The following is a 26,399-nucleotide window of genomic DNA, read 5'->3' on the forward strand; positions in this document are numbered from 1 at the left end:
TCAATTTTTTATTTGTTTTATTTGGTAAAAATATCCATTCCAATATAATATCTTCCCTCTGCATTAATATTCCTGTAGGAGAATGCTTAGAGGGTAAAATAACTAAAATGCAATCCAGCTTTGGATCAATACGATCAACGTGTTCTTCATGTACTTTCTTTTCTTCCAAGACCAGTAATTCTCTTGGACTATTTAAGTCTTTATCACCTTCTAAGGTTTTGAACAAATTATTCAGTTTATCCTTTTTTACATCAACAATAGTTCGTAGATGAGAAATGTCTCTAAATAATCTTTGAAAGTCATTAAGTGTCTGTAGTCGATCTCTCCTAATTTGCACCTTTTGATGTCTAATTTTTTGTAGACCTATTTTATATCCTAAATAATTAATAGAATCTCCTCTTTGTATCTTTTCTGGAGCAATTTGCAATCCCCAGCAAGGCAATATTTTCTTTACTTCTTCAAACATTCTTTCTAAAGTATCTGTATTTGAGTCAGCTAATAAAATATCCATATAATGATAAATTATAGATTTAGTAAATTTTTTACATATCATTTCCAATGGCTGTTGTACAAAATATTGGCACAGAGTTGGGCTATTCAACATTCCCTGTGGGAGGACTCTTCATTGAAATTTTTTAACCGGTTGAGAATTATTGTAAGTAGGCACCGTGAAAGGGAATCTTTCTCTGTCTTTTTCTTGTAAGGCTATTGAAAAGAAAGTCTCAATAACTATGAGAGGCCATCCTTTAGGTAACAGAGTAGGCAAAGGAATTCAAGATTGTAGAGAGCCCATTGGCTGAATGACTTTGCTAATTGCTCTAAGGTCTGTTACTATTCCCCATTTACCAGATTTCTTTTTAATAACAAATACAGGAGAATTCCAAAGGCTGGTTGATTCTTCAATATGCAGAGCAATTAACTGTTCTTCTACCAGCTCTTCTAAATCCTGGAGTTTCTTGGTTGTTAAAGACCATTGCTGAACCCATACAGGCTTGTCTGTTAACCATTTTAAAGGTAGAGCTGTTGGTGTCTTTGGTAGATCATCACTTGTTGTGCCCTGTTCTTGTATAATACGGATGATTGGTGACCACTCATTAGAATATCTTCTAATATTTTTCTCAGAAACATGTGCTAGTTTTTAATTTTTTTCTTAGATTGGAGGAATGTTAATCTGAGTATTCCATTGTTGCAACAGGTCTCGTCCCCACAGGTTCATAGCTATGTTAGTCACATATGATTTTAACTTTCCTCTCTGTCCTTCTGCCATCTTGCACTCTGTTTCACATGAGATAATGTTCCAATTCCTAACATTTGAACAGTTACCTCCTGAAGAGGCCAAGTTGGATGCCAAAATTCTGGTGCAATTATGGTCATGTCAGCACCTGTGTCTACCAGACCAGACAACAAAACACCATTTATTTTTATTGTTAATTTTGGTCTTTGTTCATTTACAGAAGTTTGCCAAAATAATTCCTTCATGTTTTCTCCTGAATTTTCTGTTCTTTCTGTCTCAGTTGTTCCATTACTCCGAGTAGCCTGGTTTATTCCAATAGGCATTTGGTTATTTAATTGCTCTAAGTAGGGGTTTCCTCTATGACTGCAGGAAAGGTATGAATGGGATTCATTTTCGGGGCCTGCCTGAGGCCCCTCTGTAGTTTCTCAAAGAGCAAGGCAAAGTATTACCTTGCCTGTCCCTTGTTTATCTACATTTGTTGGTCCAGTGTTTTCCCTTACCACACCTTCTGCATACTCCAGAAGGAAGGGACATTCTGTTGCCATTGTTCCTTGAAGAAACATTGTTTCTAGGAATTCCCTGTTTAAGTCACTTTTCAAATGTCTTTGCTTTCCACATCCAATACATCTGACATTCCTCAAACCTCTTGAAATTGCTTCTCCAATCCACATATCATCATGGTCATGAGATGCAACATTAACCATGTTTTTAATCCAATCTTCCACAGGTGCAGATCTTGCCTTTAATGGCCTGATTATTCTCTTGCATTGCCGCATTTGTGTTCTCAAAAGATTCAATTATTATCTGACTAGCTTCTGCATTTGGGACCATTCTCTTTACTGCTGAAGTCAGTCCTTTTAAGAAATGTGTGAAAGATTTTTGGGCCCTGTATAAACTTTTTAAATGACTCAGTTTTTTTCCTGGTCCCTCAGCTCTGTCCCATGCATTCAAGGCTGCCATTCAACATAGAATTAGGGTTTGGATATCATATAAATATTGTGTTTGAAATTGGAAAGGAAGAAGTCAAGCTTTCTGTATTTGCAGATGACATGATGGTATACATAAGTGACCCCAAAGATTCAACCAAGGAACTGATACAGCTTATAAACCTTTAGCAACATAGCAGGATACAAGATCAACTAAAAAGAAATCAGTAGCCCTCATTTATACAATTGACAAACAGGCTGAGAAGGATAGCAGAGATACAATACCCTTTACAATATCCATAAATGACATAAAATACCTTGGGGTAACACTAACCAAGCAAGTGAAAGACCTATATGACAAGAACTTTAAGTCCCTGAAAAAAGAAATTGAAAAAGATCTCAGAAAATGGAAAGATCTCCCATGCTCATGGATAGGCAGGACTAACATAGTAAAAATGGCAATTTTAGCACAAGCAATGTACAGATTCAATGTAATCCCCATTAAAATATGAACACAGTTCTTCACAGACCTAGAAAGAATAATACTCAACTTCATATGGAAAAAAAAACCCAGGATAACCAAAAGAATCCTGTACAATAAAACAACCTCTGGAGGCATCATGATCCCTGACTTCAAGCTCTACTATAGATCTACAGTAGTAAAAACAGCTTGGTACTGGTATAAATAACAACATGTGGACCAATGGAATCTAATTGAAGACCCTGACATTAATCCACACACCTATGTACATATAATTTTTGACAAAAAAGCCAAAAGTGCACAATGAAAAAAAAAAGCATCTTCAACAAATGGTGCTGGCATAACTGGATATCAGCATGTATAAGGCTGTAAATAGATCCATATTTATCACCATGCACAAAACTTAAGTCCAAGTAGATCAAAGACCTCAATATAAATCTAGCTACTCTGAACCTGTTAGAAGAGAAAGTAGGAAGTAGTCTTGAATGCATTGGCATAGGAGATCAATTCCTAAATATAACACCAGTAGCAAAGACACTAAGAGAAATAATCAATCTACGGGACCTCTTGAAACTGAGAAGTTTTTGTAGAGCAAAGGATACAGTCAACAAGGCAAAGTGACAGCCTACAGAATGGAAAAAGGCCTTCACCAAACCCACATCTGACAGAGGACTGATATCCAGAATATATAAGGAACTCAAGAAATTAGACATCAAAATGCCCAACAGTCCAATTAAGAAATGGGTTATAGAACTAAAGAGAGAATTCTCAACAGAGGAAACTCAAATGGCTGAAAGACATTTAAGGAATTGCTCAACATCCCTAATTATCAGGGAAATGCAAATCAAAACAACTCTGAGATACCACCTTATGCCTGTCAGAATGGCTAAGATCAAAAACACTGAAGACACCTTATGCTGGAGAGGATGTGGAGCTAGGGGAACTCTCCTCCACTGCTGGTGGGAATGCAAGCTTGTACAACCACTTTGGAAATCAATATGGTGCTTTCTTAGAAAATTGGGAATTAATCTCCCCCAAGATCCAGCTGTACCACTCTCGGGTATATACCCAAGGAATGCTCAATTATACCACAAGGGCACTTGATCAACTATGCTCATATCAGCATTGTTTGCAATAGCAAGAACCTGGAAACAACCTAGATGCCTTTAAACTGAAGAATGGATATTCAAAATGTGGTACATATACACAATGGAATATTACTCAGCAGAGAAAAACAATGACATATGAGGTTTGCAGGCAAATGGATGGATCTAGAAAAAATCATCCTGAGTGAGGTAACCCAGTCTCAGAAAGACAAACATGGTATGTACTCACTCATAGAATGATACTAGATTTGGAGCAAGGATGACTGGACTGCCGCTCACATCACCAGGAAGACTACCTGGAAAACAGGACCCCAAGAAAGACACGGGGATCACCCAATGATGGGCAAGTGGACGAGATCTACAAAAAAAATATTGTGTTTGTACTGCAGCATACTGGCCCTTCTCCAACAAGCTGATTTTTGAAGACTTGTGTACCTTTACTCCTACATTGTTTTGCTATGTTTTTAGATTCCTCTTTGAACCATATTTGCCACTGGAGCTTTTGTCCAGGTTCCAGAACAGAATGTGCCAGTTCTTGCCAGTCCTGTCGTATAATCCTATTATAATTTGACCAGGAGTTTAACATTTGCTTTACATATGGGGAATGCATGTCATAAGATACTATGAACGTCTACTCCCATCACATCTGTGTATATCCACATCTTAGACAGTCTTAGGCAGCTCATCACAGAATCAGGGGGCCATGCATATGTTAAGTATTGATTTTTAAATATTCTACAAGATCCAGAGAACACCAGCCCATGTACCTCATCTCCAGTACTAAATAATATCTACAATCCTCCACACCAAGAAATTGCCCCACGTTTGTGGTGTTTTCTCTGTAGTCCATATCATCTAAAGGTGTTTTCGCAGCCCACCCTCATCAATGAGCTCTCTGACTGGCAATACATATTCTAGAATGCAGCCAAAAATATATGAGCATGTCAATGGAATAAGAACAGTTTACACATTGAACACAGGCTTTATCCCAGTTACTAATGGGTTCTAAGCTACTGAATACAGTGCTGGTTTGGAGTTACTACTGGGTTCTAATACGAGCAGAAATGAATAGATAATGAAGGATAAAGTTGAAGAAATAGCCATCAGAAGGACCTGACTTCAGGGAAGCAGTTCATGTTTCATAATTCAATTACTCAGTTTAATTAGTCATGGGTAATGATGGCCTGGACATTTCTGAACACAGTATAAGCCAAGGAATTTCTAGATTTGACCTCATTGTTGGAGCTTTGTTAAATGGAGAGCAGGGATACTGGTTGGTTATTGGGTCTCTGTGACTGATGTAGCATGGGCCATAATGCTCATGCTCTATGAATGGTGGATGCCATACACATGAGACTGAGTCTCTCTCATTTGCACTTGGGAAAAGAAAACACAGTGTGTCGACATGAACTCTGGTTGTCATTGGTAGTTTCAATTCCTTACCTTCATATTTAACTCTCCATCATCTGATACATTCTGCTGATATCATTTCTAAAGGTGACTCATTGACACTTTCCTGGGACCAATCTGCCCAATATTGCTTTCTCCCATGGGCCTCAATACCCAGGGATATGAGGTGATATCACAGGACCTGAGGCTGAGATGTTCTTGGATATATTTTCCAGCCCATGTTTTTTACCTCTGCTGTGGACCTCAGCTGCAGAGCCCTAGGTCAGAGAGTGCTTGACATTTCTCCAGGGTAGTGGACCCACCTGGAGAGTAAGGCATCTCATTCACATAAGTGATCTCTCCAGTAGACAGCAGACATATAAGCAGATGTGTATACATGGTTATCCATTTGATAAACTGTTCTGCATCCACAGACCACACTACCAGCTTAGAGACTTGGAAGCAGGACCTGATGCTCACTCTGCATTTCTTCTTCTGGCTCCTGAACATCCACCTCCTCATGTCCAACCTCACTCACCCCAAGTGCTTCTGGAGAACGAAGCAGAATAAAAATAAACATGGAGATATGGTGACAGGTTGTGGATTTTACCTTTTTGCAGTGCAGAGACCAGTGGACAAAGTGTATTTCAGGTTTACCCTGGATATGCTGTAAGTGTATTTGCATTTTTCATGTAAATGTCATGGTATATAATGTGTGATAGGTGTGTGAATGGGCATAGCAATGCTGTGAGCTTCTGTGCTTTTCTCCAACCTTATTGTCAAGAACGGATGCAAAATATGTTTTGATATTTTATAATCACTGTTTTACCGCTATCAAGCTGTGAGACTTTTAAAATTTTCTTCTGAGTAGCCTCCATTTACAAGGATGAAAGCAAAATTAAAAACGGCATTCAGTACTTTGATCTATCATATGTAGCCTTCCTTTTCACAGGTGCTATTGTGAGGTAGACAGTGGTGTCCTAAGACAAGAAGCTCCAGACTACCACAATGAGTTCAGTAGTCACAAGGTGCATTCAAGTCTCTTCCAGGATCTGCTAATGTTACTTCTATAAGCATGTGACTCCTAGTCCAGAGGCAGGGTCTCTAATATTTGTGTCACTCCTCACTGGAGAGAGCATCCATGTAGCCATTAAGTTAAGCTTTCAGATACTCTGCATGTGATCACTCCACACCCCTGAATCTTTGATGGGGAGGATGTATGAGATCTGTCTACTGTGAGGTACTTGGGTGTGTCCTTTGTCCTCCCTCACTTGAACACATGCACAGTTACAGACTTTAAGGGATTACAAATGTCAGGTCTGTCTCTATCTTCAGAGTCAAAAAGGAATGTCTACATTTCAAATGTTGTGTTTTCATCCAGGAAAAGCTAGGATATCACTTAGAGTGTTGACTGCTTACTCCCCTTCTCGCTTGCTATAGCGGCAGGAGCTGCCTGTGGTAGCTGTCAACATTTGAGAACTGGGATGGAGAGGCTACACACTGGGTCATCTCTGCTACTATAAATATGTATGTGTCTGATGTTTTTAAGTCTAAATGTTTTATGCTCTGATACTTACCTTTACATCTGTTCCTCTTTTTCTTGTGTGTTTTTTGTTAATTAATTTTGTTAATTAATTTTATATACCAACCATATATCTCCATCTCCACCCTCCTCTCTCCTCTCCAGCTTTCTCCCTTCCCCAAACCACTATTCATTCCCTCCTCCAATAAGATATCCTCCATGGGGAATCAGCAGAGCCTGGTACATTCAGTAGAGGCATGTCCAAGGCCCTCTCCCTGCATCAAGGCAGTGCAAGGTGTCCCATCATAGACAGTGTGCTCCAAAAAGAAACCTCCTGCACCAGGGATTGATCCTGATCCTACTGCCAAAGGGACCCCTTAACCAGATCAAGATACACAACTGTCTACCTTATTCAGAGAGCCTAGTCCAGTCTCATGGAGGCTCCTAGGTTGTTGGGCAAAGTTCATGAGTTCCCACTAGTTTGGTTTGTTTTCTCTGTAGGTTTCCCTATCATGATCACGATATCCCTTGCTCATAGAATCCCTCTTCCCTCTCTTTGACTAAAGTCCTTGGCTGTGGATCTCTGCAAGTGCGTTCATTAGTTACTAGATAAATGCTCTATGATGACAGGGTATTCACGAATGTAATCACTGGAGTAAGCTAGTTTAGGCACTCTCTCCACTGTTTCTAGCAGTCTAAGCTGGGGTATTCTTGTGGAATCCTGGGAACTTCCCTAGTATTCAGTTTCTAGCTCTCGCCTTGATGTCTCCCTTTATCATGGTATCTCTTTCATTGCTCTCCCACTCCATCCCAATTCCAGTTCAACCATCCAGTTCCCTTATGTTCTCTCAGTTATTTCTTAAAGGAATTATTTTCACAATATTGAGTATTCCAATATATATATGTGTGTGTGTGTGTCCACGCGCATGCACGTACGTGCATAAGATTTCCCCATCTACTAATGATATATTCAGTTTCTTTATTATTTTAAAATTTTCATTATTGATGTCCTTCAAGTTTTTATTATGTTTACTTTACAATATTTCTGAGGCAATTGTGACCGCGGTTTTCTTAATTTCTTTCTCAGCAATCATGTTCTTTGTATGTAGGGAAGCAACTGAGTTTTGTGGTAATTTTGTATTCTATCATTCTGATGTAAATAATTTTCTGTGGAGTGTTTAGGATCTCAAATACAGAAGCCTGTTGATGGTTTCTCTTTTGTTCTTTGATACAAAGAGCAGTTGAATTTTTGTCCCAAGTATTTTTTGCATCTGTTCAGATGACACTGTGATTTATTTCTTAAGCCGTTTATGCAATATGTTACATTTATAGATTTCCTTATCCTGATCCATTGTTGCATCTCTGGAAAGAAGCCTACGATCACTGTGAATGATTTAATCTAAGGTGTTCTTTAATTGGTTTTAAAGTACTATATTAAGAATCTACAAATAGCTTGTCATGACAGAGCATGTCTGTAATCCTAGCACTCTGGAGGAAGACATAAGCAGTCTCTGGTAATTTCAAGACCAACTTTGTCTATATAGTGAATTCCAGGATAGCCAGGGAGACATAACTGACCCTGTCTCAAAAAGATATGAGTGTTTTATTAAATGATCACATAAGTTTTGTTTTGTATAAATCTTGTTTGGACATCAGAATGACACTGCCTTTATATCTATATTTAGATTATCCTTCATTCATTTCTGCTGAATGGACTAATTTAATACCTTAATAGCATTGGTGTTAGTTATTGGAAGATTTATTTGCATCTAGTAGTGACTACTACTAGACTGGTGGATTTTTAGGTGGAAGATGGCTTTTTTACTCTTTCAATCTCAATCATTAGAGTAGATTTGCTTAAGGTGTTTGCCACATCTTGGTTTAATTTTTCTACCAGATACCTAAAGAAAATGCAACAAGAATGTCATTCAAACAATTCTCAGAAATTAAAAGAAAAGTAATAGAAACAATCATATTTTAAAAACTCAGTATGTCCCTGACTCCAGAACCAGATAAGGAATCATCAAAACAGAATAAAGAAAAAGGCAATTAAAGTCAAATATCACCGATGTACTTAAACCAAATATTCTCCAGAAAATACATGCAATCCAAATTCAAGTATGTGTCCACAAGATCTGCTGTGGACTAGGTAGCCTCATTCTAGGGTTGGAAAGATGGTTTAACACCAAAACTCAGTGAATGTCACAGTTAGCTTTAATATACAAGGCAGGCATGACATGATCATCTCAACAGATGCAGAAAAGGCATCTGACAATCTACAGTATCCCTAAAACATTAGGGATAGAAGGGTAATGTCTCAATGGGATGAAGTCTGCACAGGGCAAACTCTTGTCCAGCATTACATCAAATGGAGGGTAACTGAGAACTTTCCCTTAAAAACACCAAAGGAGGGAAGATGCTCATTTATATATCACAAAAGTAAGTCTTGCTCATATTCTGCTAAAACAATAAGCCCAGAAAAAAGAACAGAATGAATCAAAACTAGAAGTCAAAATTTTTTCAACAGGAGATGATATAAACTTGTACATGAAGTGGTTAAAACTCCGGGAGTGTGTCTTAGACCTAATGTATACCATCAGGAAAACAGAAGAATACAAAATCAAGATACAAAATATCATTTTTGTGTACAAGGAATGATGATACTGAGAAAGAAGTCAAGAAAGCAACCACAGTTACAATAACTGCCCACAATAAAATACCTGGAATAAATGCAACCAAGAAACTCAAGGGTCTCCATGGTGAAGATTTTGTAACTGTAAGGAAAGAAAGAGAAGACAATGGAAGATGAAACTATCTGACATATTGATAGGTTTGCAGAATCAATGTGTATGTTAATTTTAAATATTTGGTTACATTACCAAAATAATCTAAGATTGTATGTACTCTCTATCAAAATTCCATTGAAACATAACTAACAAGCACAGGCAAAAACAATCCAAAATTTCCCATAAAAAATCAGATTCCAGATAGTCCAAGCACAGGTGAAGAAAAGAACCAGTGCTGGAGGTATCACAATACGTGTGTTCCATTTATAACCTAGGTTAATAGTAACACAGGATCACAGTGCTTACTCGGTATTATATAAATATTTTAAGAAAGCAAATTGGAAAACTCATAATTCAATTCCATGGGTATAGTCACCTGTGCTTTGACAAAGGTTTCAGCAACAACTAGTGTAGAAGATTCAGTCTTGGGGGCTGGAGAGGTGGCTCAGAAGTTAGGAGCACTGACTGCTCTTCCAGAGGTCCTGAGTTCAATTCCCAGCAATGACATCCTGGCTCACAACCATCTATAGTGAGATCTGGTGCCCTCTTCTGACCTGCAGTCATATATGCTGTATACAAAATAAATAAATCTTTAAAAAAAGAAGAAAATTCAGTCTACTCAACAAATATTGGTAGGAAACTGAATATTAAGGATTAGTATCTCAAATGCATAAGAACATCAAGCAAATAATAGCCAAAATAAAAATGGGCTAAACTATTAATCAGTGTGATCTCAGAAGATTAAACACAAATGTCTGAATAACACTTAAAGAAATCATTCTTAGCCATCACAGAAATGCAAATGAATACTACTTTGAAAATTCCTCTAACATCAATCAGAATGTCCAAGATTAATAAAAACAAATGACAGCATATGCTGGTGAGGCTTTCAGGAGTGGGGAACACTTTTTGATTGCTTGTGGGGGTAAAAACATGTGCAGCCACTATGGAAACCAGTGTGAAAATTCCTCATGAGGTTGTGAATCTATTTATTTCAAGATCCAGCAATATTATTCTTGGGCACATACTCAAAATATTCTGCATCTTGCAACAGAGACACATGATCATCATTTTTGTTCTTGTTCTATTTATAATTGTTGGAAATTGTAAGCATCCTAGAACTTCATCAACTGAGGAATGGATAATGAAATCATAGCACATTTGAGCTATGTGGCTTTTTTTTTCAGTTGTAATTTTTTTTTTAAAAAGTAATTCCTGAACAATGCCATAGGCCCACAGTCAGACACTGTTCTGTGTTTGGGGAATCCTACTGGAGAGAGAGAAGGCAAGGAGCATAGGAGCGAGAGCAATCAAGGACATCACAAGAAAATCCACAGAAACATCTAACCTGGGATAATAAGATTTCACAAAGACTAAACCAACAACAGGGAGCCTGTATGGCCATGACCTAGGTGTTCTGCATATGTGTAACAGTTGTGTAACTTTGTCTTCTTGCAGAACTCCTAACAGTGGGAACAGAGGGTATCGCTGATACTTTTGCTGGCATTGGGACCCTACTCCTTATCCTGGGCTACCTTAATACAAGGGAAGGTACTTAGTCTTCCTGATACTTGATATGGCATAATTTGTTGATAAGCGTTGGAGGCCTGACCCTTTCTGAATAGAAAAGTAGGAGGAGTGGATGAAGGCAGGGAAGAAGTGAGGTGGGAGAAAGACTCGGATGAGAGGAAAGAGGGGAAACTGTGGTCAGGATATAAAATAATGAATAATCTTTACTTAAGGAATTGCTGAAATCAACAAGTAAATATTGAAAGTAGTGAAAATAATCTTGAGGAATGTACTTAAGACCCCACCGCCCAAAAAAAAGACAAATACGTGTTTTTTTTTTTACATGTGACTATTATCTTTTAAAACTTTGATATGCATGCTACCATCTGAATAACCAAAGAAGTTAAGTAAGTAGTAAGGGGTCAGCGTAGAAAGGATCTATCATGGAAGGGAAAATGGAACATACTGTTAAACAGAGATACAGGGCAAACTAGAATTAGAGGATTAAATAGGGAGGGAATGGCAGAGAGTGGTAATTGTGGGTGTGTTTAGAAGGACAACTCATACTTAAGGCCAGTTGAAAACTATTTGGAAATCTGCTACTTGGAAGGTTCCTAAAGTATTTACATGTGTAAAGGAAGTCTGAATGGAATCACCAAATAAAGAGGTAACAGTGCCCCAGCTAGACATTTTCTGCACCAAATATTTATCTAATGCCAGGAACAGGTTACATATCTTGTTGAGTCATTAGCTAAAGGGGACCCATTGAAACTACCAAACATCATTGGCTATTCCCAAGGCTATGGGTTACTCTACACAAGTTTCTCTAAGGCTTTATTGCAGAAGACACCACTTATTATTTCAATGAACATGGAGAAGTCAAGCTAGTGCTCTCTAAAGCCTGCACCACCACTGACTAGCATTCATGATACTGGAAGGTATTCTGCATTCTACCAGAAGAATATTGTAACCACCAATCCAGCTACAGACTTTGTGATCTACAGTGATGACCTGCCTGCATGATACATAAGTACAATAATGGCATAAATACTCGGGGTTTAACCAACCAATGTCTGACTGGATTTAAAGTCCACTCCATGAAATGGAACTCAACCTGACATGGATAAATACTCCCAGAACCTCAGAGTATACATGTCAAAGACATAGGGGGAAATCTAGTACTATTATCTGTTTAAGGAACTCAGCAATAAATTGAATCCTAATGATATTCTGCTATACCATTGATCAGTGCATCACTCAGTCTCATCAGAAAAGATGCTTCTTGTAGTAGATTGGAACTAACCCAGAAATCTGCACAACTGAACAGTGTGCAGAGAATGAGGAACTTAGGAGCACATTGTCTTCAGTGAGTTGTCTCATCAATTCCTTCAATTCAGGCTCAGCAAAATATGCAGAAGAGGAGACAGACAGAATTATGAGTCAAAGGTGATGGATAACTCCAAGGAAGCAGTGTCTTGCAGACACAATGGCACTGAGACATATATAAGCTCAACCAGACTGTGTGAGCATGCCCAAGGCCTGTTGAGGTTCAAATGCTGTACACATGTGTCTCAAAATTGAGAGGAGCAAGTGGACAGCAAATTTCACCCCTAAAGATGAAGCTATATGAAATAGATATCTGCTTTGAAAAGGAAAAGATGTTTCCTCCAGTGGAGTCTCACTGAGTATATTATTAGACACACTTCAGGACCAGTCCCATGCTCAAGAATGGTTCCACAACTCAAAATAGATAGAAAGGTGTTTTTGTAGACTTTTTTATCTTTTCCTTCCTTTGTTCTTCTTTGTGTATTTGCGTCTTTTCATTTTTTTCATATTTATTATTATATTTTTATTTATTTATTTTCTTGATTTTACATTCGACCCAAAGCTTCCCTTCCCTTCCCTCTTCCTAGGTCCCCTATACCATTGTTCTCCCCCTCTACTACATCAAAACCTCCTTCACTATTATTCTTTAGATACAGCCAGGAATCCCATGGATAGATATCAGTGAGCCTTGTTAAATCAAGCTGCAGTGAGAACAGGCACCTCCTCTTCCACCAAGGTTGGATCAGGAAATCCAGCAGGAGGAATGAGTCCCAAAAGCAGGCAACTGAGTCAGAGACATCCCCCTGCTCTCACTGCTAGGAGTCCTACACAAAGACCAAGTTACACAATTGTACCAAATAGGCCGAGAGTCTAGTTCAGTCCCATGTAGGCTCCCCGGTTGTCATTTCAGTCTCTGTGAGTCCTTCTGAGCCCATGTTAGTTGATTCTGTGGGTTTTCTTGTGGTGCCCTTGACACTACTGGATCCTACAATCTTTCCTTTCCCTCTTCTTCAGTATTTCCCATGCTCTGCCCAATGTTTGGCTGCTAAAATTTGTCTGGCCTACAAGATACGTTGGTGCAGAAATTGTGAGAGTGACCAACAGATGACTGGCACACAGCTAGAGACCCATTCCATGAGAGGAAATCCCTCATGAGGACCAGGACTCAGAATCAGGATATCCCAGAGATCTGGGATAGAACCAAACAAAATGGAAAAAAGTCAAAGGAAGGGTTCTTAATGATATTCTGCTATACTCATAAATTGATGTCTAGACCAATTTTCGTAAGAAACGCTTCACTTAGCAACCCATGGAGACAGATGTCTATTTAGTTTTTGATGTTTATTTTAATTTTCATTTTTATGGTTTTTTTCCCCAGAACTTAGATCCAAACCCAGATCCTTGCACTTGTAGGCAAGTTCTCTATCACTAAGCTCAATCCCTAACCCCCTTGTGGTATTCATTTTGCCTTTTTTCTCCTCATTTTGGTTTTGTTTTTAAAGAAAAATAGAGTAAAAAACAATGTAAAAGTACGTAGATATAGTTGGGGAGAACCCAGAAGAAATTGGGAGAAGAGAAAAACATTATCAAAATACAGCCAATGAAAATATTCAATTTAATAGTAGGCAATCTCCCCATACTTAAAATGGAGAAGAGACAGCCGGGTCAAGAAATACTAGTGGAAAACCTGCCAACCAGAGGTTGAAAAGAAGTGTCTCCCAACCATTGTCCTGTTCCATAATCAAGTCCAAATGGATCAGAGACTTTAGTGTAAGACCAGAAAGCATGAATCTGATGGAGAAAACATCTAACTATATAGAATAACTCAAGAAATAAGACTGCATTTTTAAAAGTGTGATTGCATAAAACTAATTTTGTTTATATTAAAAGATGTTATGAGCATGTTAAGATTTAGCCTATGCAGATGGAAAAATATCTACTGGCTATACTAGACTGAAGAATATCTAGAATATAGAAAGTAGTAATAAACTGGGGCTGTAGACACGAGTCATCAGTTAAGAGCACTTACTGTTCCATCAAAGGATCTGAGTTCAGTTTCAACCACCCTTGTTGGCAGGAACCTCAAAACCACTTAAAATTCCAGCTCTGCAGGATCCAGCTTCCTCTTCTGGCCCCCAAGAAACCTGAATTCTCAAGCTTCCTACAGATACACACACATATCATTTATCAAATATGCATCCAGTCCTCAAATTGCCAAGGAGAAAATCTCTGTCAAAGTGGACAAGAACACATTTCTTAGTTTTGTGACATTCACTCTCATCAACTTTTTGGGTTTTGCCAAGCTTTTAAGCATCTCTTGTTTTTCCAACCTTACAACACAGAGGAATTAGTCAAGCTATATGTGAACATGACATTTAATGCAAGACAGTACTTGTATTAACTACAAACCTTTCACCTATATAGCCTTATCCATACTATACCCTGTGCCATTATTTTCAGAATACCAACTCGAAACTACCAGTTTGCTCTGCCTTTGTCTTTTGCTGTGGAAGAAATCAACAGGAATCTATATCTTCTACCAAATGTGTCTCTCGTATTTTCCTTGTTCACTGACAATTATAATAAACAAACATTTCAAAATTCCATATACAATTCTGCAAAAAAGCATAGACTTCACCTTAACTACATCTGTAATGATAAACCCAAATGCTTTGTAATGATTACAGGACCAATGTTAGCACCATCCATGAGCCTGGCACAATTTTTGGAGTTCTCCAAATATCCACAGGTGAGGTTGTTTGGGTGGGAAAGTATAGAATCTTTCTCATTATTTGGCTTAGCCTGATGCTGAGGAGAGCATAGAGGGAGATTGGCTTCATATTAATGTAAATCAAGTTCAAATGTAATTAATCATAATACATTTCCAATTCATTGTTTGATATGTAGATGAGAAGAAGAATTAGCAGTCAAGGGGATTTTACTTGAACAAACTGTAGAGAGTGGTTTTTTTCATGTTTTTAACAGTGTATCATAACTGTAGTTATATGAAAAAATTGCCCTTCGTGTCATTTCAAACTGGTGCTTCACATACCTCAGGGCTCTCATTGAGATCTCTGAAAATCCTCTACCTCATGCTTCTCCCTGCGTTTTATGTCCTTCAGCTCACCTATGGACCTTTCCATCCTATCCTGAATGATCGTGTACAATTTCCCAATCTGTATCAGATGGCACCCAAGGACACAGCTCTGGCCCTGGCCATGGTCTCTTTGATGCTTCATTTCAACTGGAACTGGGTTGGGCTGGCCATCTCAGATGATGACCAGGGTCTCCATTTTCTCTCAGATCTGAGAGGAGAAAGTGAAGTCCAAAGAGTCTGCTTAGCCTTTGTGATCATGATCCCAGTCAACATGGAGTTATACATGTCAAGAGCTGAAGTGTATAACAACCAAATTGAGACATCATCTACAAATGTTGTTATTATTTATGGTGACATAGGCAGTACTCTAGCTGTGTGTTTTAGAATGTGGGTATCACAGGGTATGCAGAGAATATGGGTTACCACCTCACAGTGGGATGTCACTACAAGTAAGAGAGACTTCACAGTTGACTCATTCCATGGGACTCTTGCTTTTGCACACCACCATGCTGAGATTTCTGGTCTTAAAAATTATGTTCAGATATTAAACCCTTCCAAATACACAGACCTATTCCTGGCAGGACTGGGGTGGATGTACTTTAGCTGTGAAGCCTCCACATCTAACTGTAAGACACTGGTGAACTGCTCATCGAATGCCTCACTGGAATGGTTAATGCTACAGAGTTTTGACATGGCCTTCAGTGATGATGCTTATGATATATACAATGCTGTGTATGCTGTGGCCCATGCTCTCCATGAAATGCTTCTTCAACAAGTAGAAAACCAGCCAATCAACACTGTGAGAGCACTAGATTCTGACTGCTCACAGGTACTATATATTCCAATGGATGGTACTTGGTATCATCAATGCTATATTCTTTAAGAGTCTCTCACTTGCTGAAACCAATATTTGTCATATATGGTGTTCACTATAAGAGATGGTTTACATAAGTGTAGTCAACTGATTCTGATACCACTGTAAGCTCTGTGGACCTTATCCCTCTTGATTCTCTGAGAACAGTATCACAGGAAATAGTGCTGAGATTCAGTTCAATACCTACTTGTGTGGCTGTGTATGTGAGTATATTTGTGTCTGATTGTTTTTATGTCTTTGTGTTTGTTTCTGTGTACGTGTTTGTGTCTTTATGGGTGTCGAAATGCATTTCTGTGCCTTTGTATGTATGTGTATAGATATGCTACTTTGTGTTTATGAATGTCTCCTGTGTTTGTGAGTAACTGTGTATATGAGCATATATTTGTTGTGTGTACATATGTCTTTTTGTGAATGTTTTTATCAGTGTGTTTCTCTGTGTGTGTTTTGTGTCTTTATGTGCCTGTGTGTCTCTGATACTATGTCTGTATTTGATTGCTTAGGTCTGTCTGTATGTGTGTGTTTGTGTGTATGTGTGTGAACGAGTGTGCTTGTATTATGTTTGTGCCTCTGCATAGGTATCTGTGTGGAATTGTGTGTGTGTGTGTGTGTTTGTGTGTTTGTGTGTGTGTGTGTGTGTAGGTGTGAGAGAACTAAAATCTTATGAACAGAATGATTTTATTTATTCACATGCTTTCATTAAGTTTCTCCCTTGGGCACCTTCAATAAAGTTGCCTTGGGATAAAATCAGAACAGATTTTCAGACTTAAAATAAGGGAATATAGATCTAAAAATTGCCTATCTTTCAGCTGTACCCATTTCTGAAGAATATGCACTTTATTAATCCTGTTGGAGATATAATAAATATGAATCAGAAAGAAAAACTGCAAGCCGAGTATGGGATTTACCACATTTGTAATTTCCCCCATGGTGTTGGACTCAAGGTTAAAATAGGAGAGTTTAAGCCGTATTTTCCACATGGTCAACAGCTCCATTTATATGAAGACATGATAGCGTGGACAACAGGAACTAGACAGGTGGGTCTGACCAAAATGTACTGATGCACACCTCACAGCTGTAACCAGTGTCAAGTGGGACCATTTGGGTTTCCCTGTGACTTAGTGAAATTAGAATGATGGTCATGTAAAGACTCAATTTTAAACTTCTATATGATGTTTCTTCACTTCAGTTTTTAAAAATATGATTTTAAGCCGGGCGTTGGTGGCGCACGCCTTTAATCCCAGCACTCGGGAGGCAGAGCCAGGCGGATCCCTGTGAGTTCGAGGCCAGCCTGGGCTACCAAGTGAGTTCCAGGAAAAGGCGCAAAGCTACACAGAGAAATCCTGTATCGAAAAACCAAAAAAAAAAAAAGTAAAAATATGATTTTAAAATAATTTTTTGAAAATCTAAGCCATACATATGATATAGTTTTATCATATCAGAAACTCTCTGATTTATAAACAAATATAAAACTAGATATGACCAATGTTTGATATTATTCCCAGTAAAGTTATCAATATTCTCTTGGTACAATTCTGATTGCTGCCCATTGCCTTTCTTCTCTTCTGTTGAATCTCTAATCTGCATGCTGAAAAGACTGAAACTAATTGTAAGGAAAGATTTGGAACTAGGAATAGATATGCAAGTCATTAATTTATATTCTATAATTTTAATGAAGCACTTTGACCAGGAGGTCCTAAATTCTCCACTTCTCTAACAATATATCACATTTTCATGGGCCACCTTAGACATTTTATTAATTATAACTTGTTTTTGAAACTATTTTTTGTATATGGATGTAGTGCTTGTATATGTCTGTGTTCCATTTGAGTGTGAGGTATCTAATTATGCCTGGAGAGGGATTAAGATATCAAGGAAGTGAATACAAATTTGAGCCTAAGTGTAGGAGTGGGGGATTGAACAGCAAGTGTGATAGATTGCTGAGCCACCTCTCCAGCCCTAAATCATAACTTCTAAAGGAATCCTTCACTGGAAGAGCATTTCTTTACACCTTAGTTCTTGCATAACTTATTCAAACAAGTAAAGAAGTAAACAATGAAATAAAAAGGATTTGTATTATTTCCTTATCTGGTTGGGCAGGCACTCATAGTCATCATAATTTGGTTTTGAGAAAATTTGTAAATAAAATATCCCATTATATGTTCCCAAGATGTATTATAGGTATTGATTCTGATGTGTCTGGTTTTATAATATCTGAACTACAATGCCTACTGTAATGTTGTGTGTTGGATTTGAAAGGGATTTACTTCCAGAAAGTGTGCAAACTTAATTTGAAGTGATAATTTCAAGTTGCTCAAATAGAGTTGAATCAAGAATTACTATTCTATTTTCACAGTGATGAGAAACTTATGCTCAGAGAACAGAGCAAATGGGATGAATTTTTAGCTACTGGACTGTTCCACTAGATCAGAGGCAAACAATGAAATCACAAGCCTGCTTCTACCAGGTCTAACTTGAACATTACAAAAACATCAACCAAAAGGGTAGGCAGGACTAAAATTAACCCAATATGTGCCATATTCCACATATGCAAATTGTAATGGAGAAATGAAACTTGCAAACAGTGAGGAAGCAGGAATCCAAATGATACAATCATAGGCTTATGTGACAGTGAACTCAATGGCATACTAAACAAAGACTGCAAAGAATAATTGTAAGGATGTTCAAAAAGTCAAAGAGCAAAAAATTCACCTCTTTGGACAATCCAATTAGATCACAAACACATGCAAATAATAAGGAATAGAGTGAAAATGTGACAAAAATTCAATAAAGGTACAATAACAGTGAAGAATTCATATTAACATTCTGAAAATGAAAGACACAACAATTCAAATAACAAACTGTATAAAACGACTTACTAAGAGAGTATCTCAAGTAGAAGACAGGCTATCGAGACTTGAAACAAGACAGGTGAATTATAATTCAAACTATGACAAAGATAAAACAATAAGGAAGGATGGAGAAAACACAAGAGACTTAGGGGACATCAATAAAAGACCAAATTAAGAAAGCACAGGCACAAGAGGAGGACAACATGTGAAAGGACCAAAGGTATTTCTAATAAAATGACAGCCAAAATTTTACCAAATTCTGGAGGAAATATGGCCATCCAGATAGAGAAGGCAGTCAGAGTGCCTAACAGACAGGTTCAGAAAAGGATATTTTGAATTTTGAATATTACTTAAAATCTGAATTAGGTAGAATAAAGAGGAATTTTAGGTTACAAGAGAGAAGATCAATTTCATTGAAAGTCCCCATTATAATCATAGTAGCTTTATTCATAGACACTTTAAAAAGAGGGAATATCAATTATGTTTTTAAAACAGAGCCAAAATTTCCAACTTCAATTACTATACACAGCAGTTCCTCATAATTTCAGGAAGATGGAAAAACTTGGTGACCACAAATTGCAGGAATACATAGCTACTGGAACATCACTAAGGAAGACACTTCCAGAGTGTCTTTACACGTCACACTCCTTCACACTGAATATTAAGATAAACAGTAGATGTCTCAAGAATGTATAGACTACACTAGATCACTAGACAGAAAAGCAAAGGTTTTAAATCCATCAAAACTTACAAAAACACAAATTGACAATAATCACCAAATAGCTTTCATTAATAACTGTATTTGAAGAATCCAACTCTCTAATCAAAGGACATAGAGAAGTAATTAAAAAAAACAAACAATATGGTGTTGCTTAAAAGGTAAACACTGCACTCATAAAAAAGAATAGAGTCTCTGCAGTAAAGGAAAAAGACCATTCCAGGAAAAGAGAATCAGAAAGAAGAAAATTGTACTCTAATTCAATGAACATGGACGGAGAAATTGTCAAGGAAATACTGGCAAACAGGTCTCAATAGCACATCAGAAAGATCAGTCCCTATACACAAGATGACTTTATTACAGGGATGTAAGTCTGGTTCAACATATGCAAATCAATCAAGTATAATATGTCACATAAATATATGCTAAGATAGAAAATGTATGCTCATTGAAAAAGATATAGAAAAGGTCTTGAGTAATGTCCAGCATCTTTTCAGAGAAAGCAAAGAAACAAAAAAAGTCCCTTGAAAAATAAAAAGGACATTTCTTGACAAAATAACTTCGTATAAGACAAAACATAGACAACATAATACTATATGGAGAGAAACTCAAAGCATTTCCACTAAATTCAGATAAGGAACCAAGTGTGGTGGTGCTTCCCAGAATTAATGAGCAAATAAAAAATATAGATCAACAATATGACCAGAGGCCAATTGGATGGAGACAACTTCTCGATTAAGTTTCTCCTTTTTCTTGTATCTCTGCTTTGTGTCAAGTTGACAAAGCTAAGCTACACAATGGGTGGATAGTGTGTTCAGTTCAGGCATTCCAGTGGTCACATAACATATAGTCCTAGATTTCCTGAACTATTAGTAGTTCAGAAGCACCCAAATATTTCATCAATTTGTTCTCACATATTTATGTGTGGCCTTGTATAAAGTACTGAAAGAAATGTTTTCACTCGGGTCATGTATAGAAAGAAAACTTGTTAACTACTCAACATGATGAGATGCTATAACTATTGAAGGAGTAGTCAAACTCCTGGCCCAGCATCTGTCTGCTTTTCCTCAGATGCCCTCTGCTGTGTGCAGTGTTGGTTGTTCCCCTGGATTCAGAAAATTCCAACAAGAAGGAATGGCAGCCTGCTGTTTTGATTGCATCCCCTGCCCAGCAAATGAGATTTCCAATGAGACAGGTAAGTGTTTACTGCAGGGAGATTGACTGTCTCCTGCTATCCACACTGCACTTTCGAAGGGGTCTGGAAGGGTGCTGCACTGCTGTGTGATATTCACCAGAGAAGACTGCTTAGACATAGGTTTAAGCGAAATAAAGTCTTCATCAGCTGGATGTCAACTACAGTTGATGTGCAGGACCCCAGTGTAGCACTGAGCCTTTCTCAGGGTGAGATTTGAAGCAAAAGAACCATGTTCTGGGTTGACATACTTCAGTTACCAAGAACAGTGACCCAAAAGCAGATCCATGGAAGCTAAAAAGCAAAGTTAGTACATTTTGAGACTTTCCCAGAACTAAAAGGACTATGATGGATTATGCCTTTGCTTCAGTTTGGCAGTTGGTGCTGCTAGGTGGTGAGTTTTTTAGTCTGAGTGGTACTCCTTTTTTGTTTTTTGTCTTTTGTTTTTTTTTTGCGGGGGGGAAAGGGTTTCTCTGTGTAGTGTTGTGCCTTTCTTGGAACTCACTTTGGAGACCAGGATGGTCTTGAACTCAATGAGATCCAACTGCTTCTGCCTCCCGAGTGCTGGGATTAAAGGCATATGCCACCAGCCATGAATGGTACTTGTATCATGAGGTCAGTTGAGCTAGGGAGGGTCTGGGGACCTACTAAGTTCTTTGGCCCTTTTAGAGCACAAACAAAATCTATTCCTTTCCTAATTTTCTTTTACAAGTATGTGATCAATAATAATGTCCTTATAAATAACAACCTGTGCCTTCACATATACCCTTGACTCACTGGAAAATCATTGCTGGTAGTATTTTGTAAAAGAAAGTGTTTTGAAAAATCAAACAGCCCTGTGAGGGAATTCTACACTCTATCTGTCCCAATGGTTATATCCCTGTAATGGTACATGTAGACTAGATTGGAGTCATAAGTCTTTGTAAATTGTTGGTTATTCATTTACCCTCCTTGAATGTATGTGTGTATTCCTGTGTGAGTTTATGTGTGGGAGATTGTGGAGACCAAAATAGTGTATTACAAGCCCCTGGAACTTGAGTTACAGACAGGTATAAGCTTCCACATGGATGCTGAGTCCAAACCCTTTTTTTCTGCAGAGCTGTAAGCACTCTTAACTGTTGAGTCATCTCCTGCCACTGAAGTCATGAATCCTACACAACTTGTTTTGGCCACTGCCCACAAACATTGCTGACAAAGAAAGATATTGAGTCATGTAGCAGGAATCTTAGAAGGTCTTATTAATAAAATCAAACCTGGAGACAGATATTGTGGTGAATACTGGAAGATCAGAGAAGCAGAACAAGCAACAGCTACCTCACCTTGCCAGTTCCTCAGCTGATCCTGTTTCCTCAGACTGGTAGCCTCTTAGTCCTCATCCAGAATGGGTCTCAGCTGAACTCTAGCTCAAAAAAAGCCTAAAAGCCTAACCAGCTAAATGCTTCTAGTTTCTGGTCCTCACATCATATATATCTTTCTGCTTTCTACCACCACTCCTTGGGATTAAAGGCTCACTTCTTGGGATTAAAGACTTGTGTCACCATTCCTGGTTGTTTACAATGTGGTCTTGAATTCACAGAGATCCAGGGGCATTTCTGCCTCTGGAATGCTAGGATTAACAGTGTGTGTGCCACCATTTTCTAGCCTCTGTATCTAGTGGCTGTTCCATTCTCTGACCCCAGATAAGTTTATTATGGTCCACAATATTTTGGGGAACACAATACTACCACAGAGTCACCGTATATTGGCATGGTAAATATGTATTGTGTGGTGGTGGGCATGCTCTTTATACAGCATTAGATTAATTGCTAGTATTTTATGGTGTCATTTAGCTGACATGTTAGTGGGGAAGACAGCATGAAGATGTGAATTCAGGGTGGTACCATAGGGCTGCAATGGGAGCCTGCTTTGGAAACTTTGGGAGGATGCAAGTGCTGTTACTTCCATGTGAGGGAGGTTTTCAGAGAGTTTTGAGACTGATGCCATTGAAGGTTGTGGTGACTAAAAAGTAGTAACTGGGGGTAAAATTACTAGAAACAGCTAAACACGAGACAGCACTTGATTTCATATCAAAACAATGGGGAAAAGTGTGGTCACTTGATGTAGAGAAAGACAGCTGTCCCACTTAAGACTTTTGTACAAAGTAGCAGCGAATGTCAGAATAATATAGATGAAATAGTTTTGTAGGGAAAAGAAACAGCCACAATTATTCCAATGATAGTTTTGCATACACAATCCATATAAGTCAACTGGATATTGATTTGGAGATGGCCAAATTCAAAGGTGAGTCCAGAATTGTTTTTGATATTTATTGCCAGTTATTGTCTATAATGCAAAGAACATTTAAAAAAGACATTTAGGGTGTTGGAGAGATGTCTCTGCGACTAAGAGCATGGCATGCTCTTCCAGAGGTCCTGTGTTCAATTTCCAGAAACCACATGGTGGCTCACAACTATCTGTAATGAGATTCGGTGCCCTCCACTTATGTGCAGGCATACATGCAGGCAGAGCACTGTATACATAGTAAATAACTAAATTTTTTTAAAAAGGCAATTTAGGGTCAATGAAAAGAGTTAGCAGGTAAATCTCTTGCCATAAGTCTGATGACCTGAATTCATCGCAAAAAGTCCACTGGAATGAGATGGAGCCAACTCCTATAAGATGGCTTCTTGACAACTTGCACTTTATACACACACACACACACACACACACACACACACACACACACACTGTTAAAAATATATTGTAATAAAATTGATTAAAGATAATAATATAAAGGGCATTTATAATAATAAATACCAACAAAAAATAAACAAAAAACTTTATGTTTATGAATATTTGAATTAGGCATATGTAGAGGGTAGTAAGTCCATACAGGGCCAGGTCCATGTGACATCTACCGGAGGTATCTGATGCCCTTTGTACCAGAGTTACAAGTAGTAATATGGCACTTCACATATTCTTGGAACTGGACTTAGGCCTTCTGTAAGAGCAGACCATGTTCTTAACAGCTGAGCCATCTTTTTGCCCCTTAAAGAACAACAAACAAAAAATGCAATCTTAACTGGCCATAAATGCTGGTTGGTTTTATTCATGGAATGACTTAAAATCCTGGAAGCACATCATTGCTCTCATTTATTATCCACAATTTAGCACAATTACAATCATATTTCCCTTACTTGCTGTGGTGGAAATTACAACTTATGAATGGGGTATTATTGCTCAATTCAAATATTCTGTGTTACCACTCTCACTTGGGAGTTCTCATGTTGCCTTGTTCATGCTGTTTTACCAATAACTCCTTCACCATTGAGTACATTAGTAGATTCTAGGTCTGTTGGTGCCCACAGAGGTTTCCTAGTGATATCTGAGCTTGCTTTACCAGCATGGCTTTTCCTAAGAGGATGATTGGACCTCAGGCCTCGGTACTAGCTGTTTGATGAGGTCTACATTTAGTTGTATCTGGTAAGGGGGATGTCTTTTCCTCCCCCCTTGGCATTGTTATAAAAGCCCTTTGGAATAAAGTTATGGGCTAGTGGATTAGGATCTAGGCCCCTCTGAGGCTACCCTGTGTTTCTCTCTCTCTCTCTCTCTCTCTCTCTCTCTCTCTCTCTCTCTCTCTCTCTCTCTCTCTCTCTCTCCTCTATATTTCTATCTAAATATCTTATCCCTAACTGCCAAAGAACACCCAAGGGGAAAATGTAGGGGCAGGTCCCCACACAGGTCTCATATAGAAGGGAATTAGGGAAGGAAGTAGGTGCTCTGTGCTCACTACGGTGGTGGTATAAGATACAAGACTTCTTTCTTGGTGCTATGTAATATTGAGTTTTCTTCCTTAATAGTAGGATTAATTCATTTTATAAACTGTTTGCTATCCCTATTCTCTGATGAGGACACAACTAAGGGCATCATATTTAAATAATTTTTCTTGAGAATTTCATACATTATAAAACCACCCTCTCTCCTCATTATATTTCCCACACATCACATGCAACAAAAACTCTCAAACTCATCACTCTTTTTTATTTACTATTTTCAAACATTCTTTTTCATTTACTGCTTTCACGTACTTATGCACTTGCACACACACACACACACACACACACACACACACACACACGATAGATTCTATTTGCTGTTGCTCGGCTACTCATGGGTTTGGTGATGATCATATGGAAATAAAAAAAGCTATAAGAGGTTTCATCCTGGATAAGACCAAATCTCCATCTCTCCTGAGGGCATCACTTCTAATTCAGACAGAAAGATTCATGTTATACTGTATCAATAGGATCTGTGTTTGTCCTTGAAGAAGATAGGCATTATGAAATGGAAGCATTGCTCTTCAGAGAATTCTCAATTACATTTTTATCAATAAAGTTTGTGGATGTTGTAAAGTTTCCAAAATACACTGGAGTGGCCTGTCCATAAGAAATGCTGAAGTTGAACTAACAATACTTTTGCTTTCTGCATCAGATATGGATCAATGTATAAAGTGTCCAGAGGACCAGTATGCCAACGCAGAGCAGAACCACTGCCTGTACAAAGATGTGACCTTTCTGGCCTTTGATGACCCCTTGGGGATGACTCTGTCCTGTATGGCCTTGTGTTTGTCTGCATTCACCATTCTGGTTCTTGGGGTCTTTGTGAAGCACCAAGACACTCCCATTGTGAGGGCCAATAACCTCACTCTCAGCTACATCCTGCTCATCTCCCTCATCTTCTGTTTCCTCTGTTCCTTGTTCTTCATTGGCCATCCCAACTCAGTCACCTGCATCCTGCAGCAAATAACATATGGAGTTTCGTTCACTGTGGCTGTTTCCACTGTGTTGGCCAAGACAATTACTGTGGTTTTGGCTTTCAAAGTCAATACTCCTGGAAGAAGAATGAAGTGGCTCCTGGTATCAGGCGCACCAACCTACATCATTCCCATCTGCATCACCATCCAAATTATACTCTGTGCAATCTGGCTGGGAGCTTCTCCTCCGTCTGTTGACATTGATGCATACTCTGAGCATGACCACATCATCATTGTGTGCAACAAGGGCTCAGTAACTGCTTTCTACTCTGTCTTAGGATACCTGGGCTCTCTGGCCCTGGGGAGCTTCACTGTGGCTTTTTTGGCCAGGAATCTCCCTGACACATTCAATGAAGCCAAATTCTTGACATTCAGCATGCTGTTGTTCTGCAGTGTCTGGGTCACTTTTCTCCCTGTCTACCACAGCACCAAGGGCAAGGTCATGGTGGCTGTGGAGGTCTTCTCCATCTTAGCCTCCAGTGCTGGCTTGCTGGGATGCATCTTTGTTCCCAAGTGCTACATCATTTTGCTAAGACCAGAGAGAAATTCTCTTCAAAAGTTAAGAGAGAAAACATTTTCCAGGACTCACATTTCATAA

At 38.4% G+C, this 26,399-nt stretch overlaps 1 protein-coding gene across 6 annotated transcripts; it reads left to right on the top strand.

Moving 5' to 3' along the window:
• The first annotated feature begins 5,608 nt into the window (after window positions 1-5,608).
• LOC131902640 (vomeronasal type-2 receptor 116-like) lies at window positions 5,609-26,399 on the top strand. 6 transcript variants are annotated; one of them, XM_059253646.1, is made up of 7 exons: window positions 5,609-5,787; window positions 6,030-6,050; window positions 14,740-15,028; window positions 15,402-16,205; window positions 17,057-17,284; window positions 20,889-21,012; window positions 25,480-26,399. In XM_059253646.1, exons 1-7 carry the CDS (start codon window positions 5,609-5,611, stop codon window positions 26,397-26,399), a joined length of 2,565 nt encoding a protein of 854 aa, XP_059109629.1. The 6 variants fall into 6 exon arrangements, with proteins under 6 accessions (XP_059109629.1, XP_059109628.1, XP_059109630.1 ...); XM_059253645.1 differs by lacking the exon at window positions 6,030-6,050 and adding an exon at window positions 8,623-8,646; XM_059253647.1 differs by lacking the exon at window positions 6,030-6,050 and having other exon boundaries at window positions 5,609-5,805.

This window comes from Peromyscus eremicus, chromosome 1, assembly GCF_949786415.1.
Source record: "Peromyscus eremicus chromosome 1, PerEre_H2_v1, whole genome shotgun sequence".
Classification (NCBI taxonomy): domain Eukaryota; kingdom Metazoa; phylum Chordata; class Mammalia; order Rodentia; family Cricetidae; genus Peromyscus; species Peromyscus eremicus.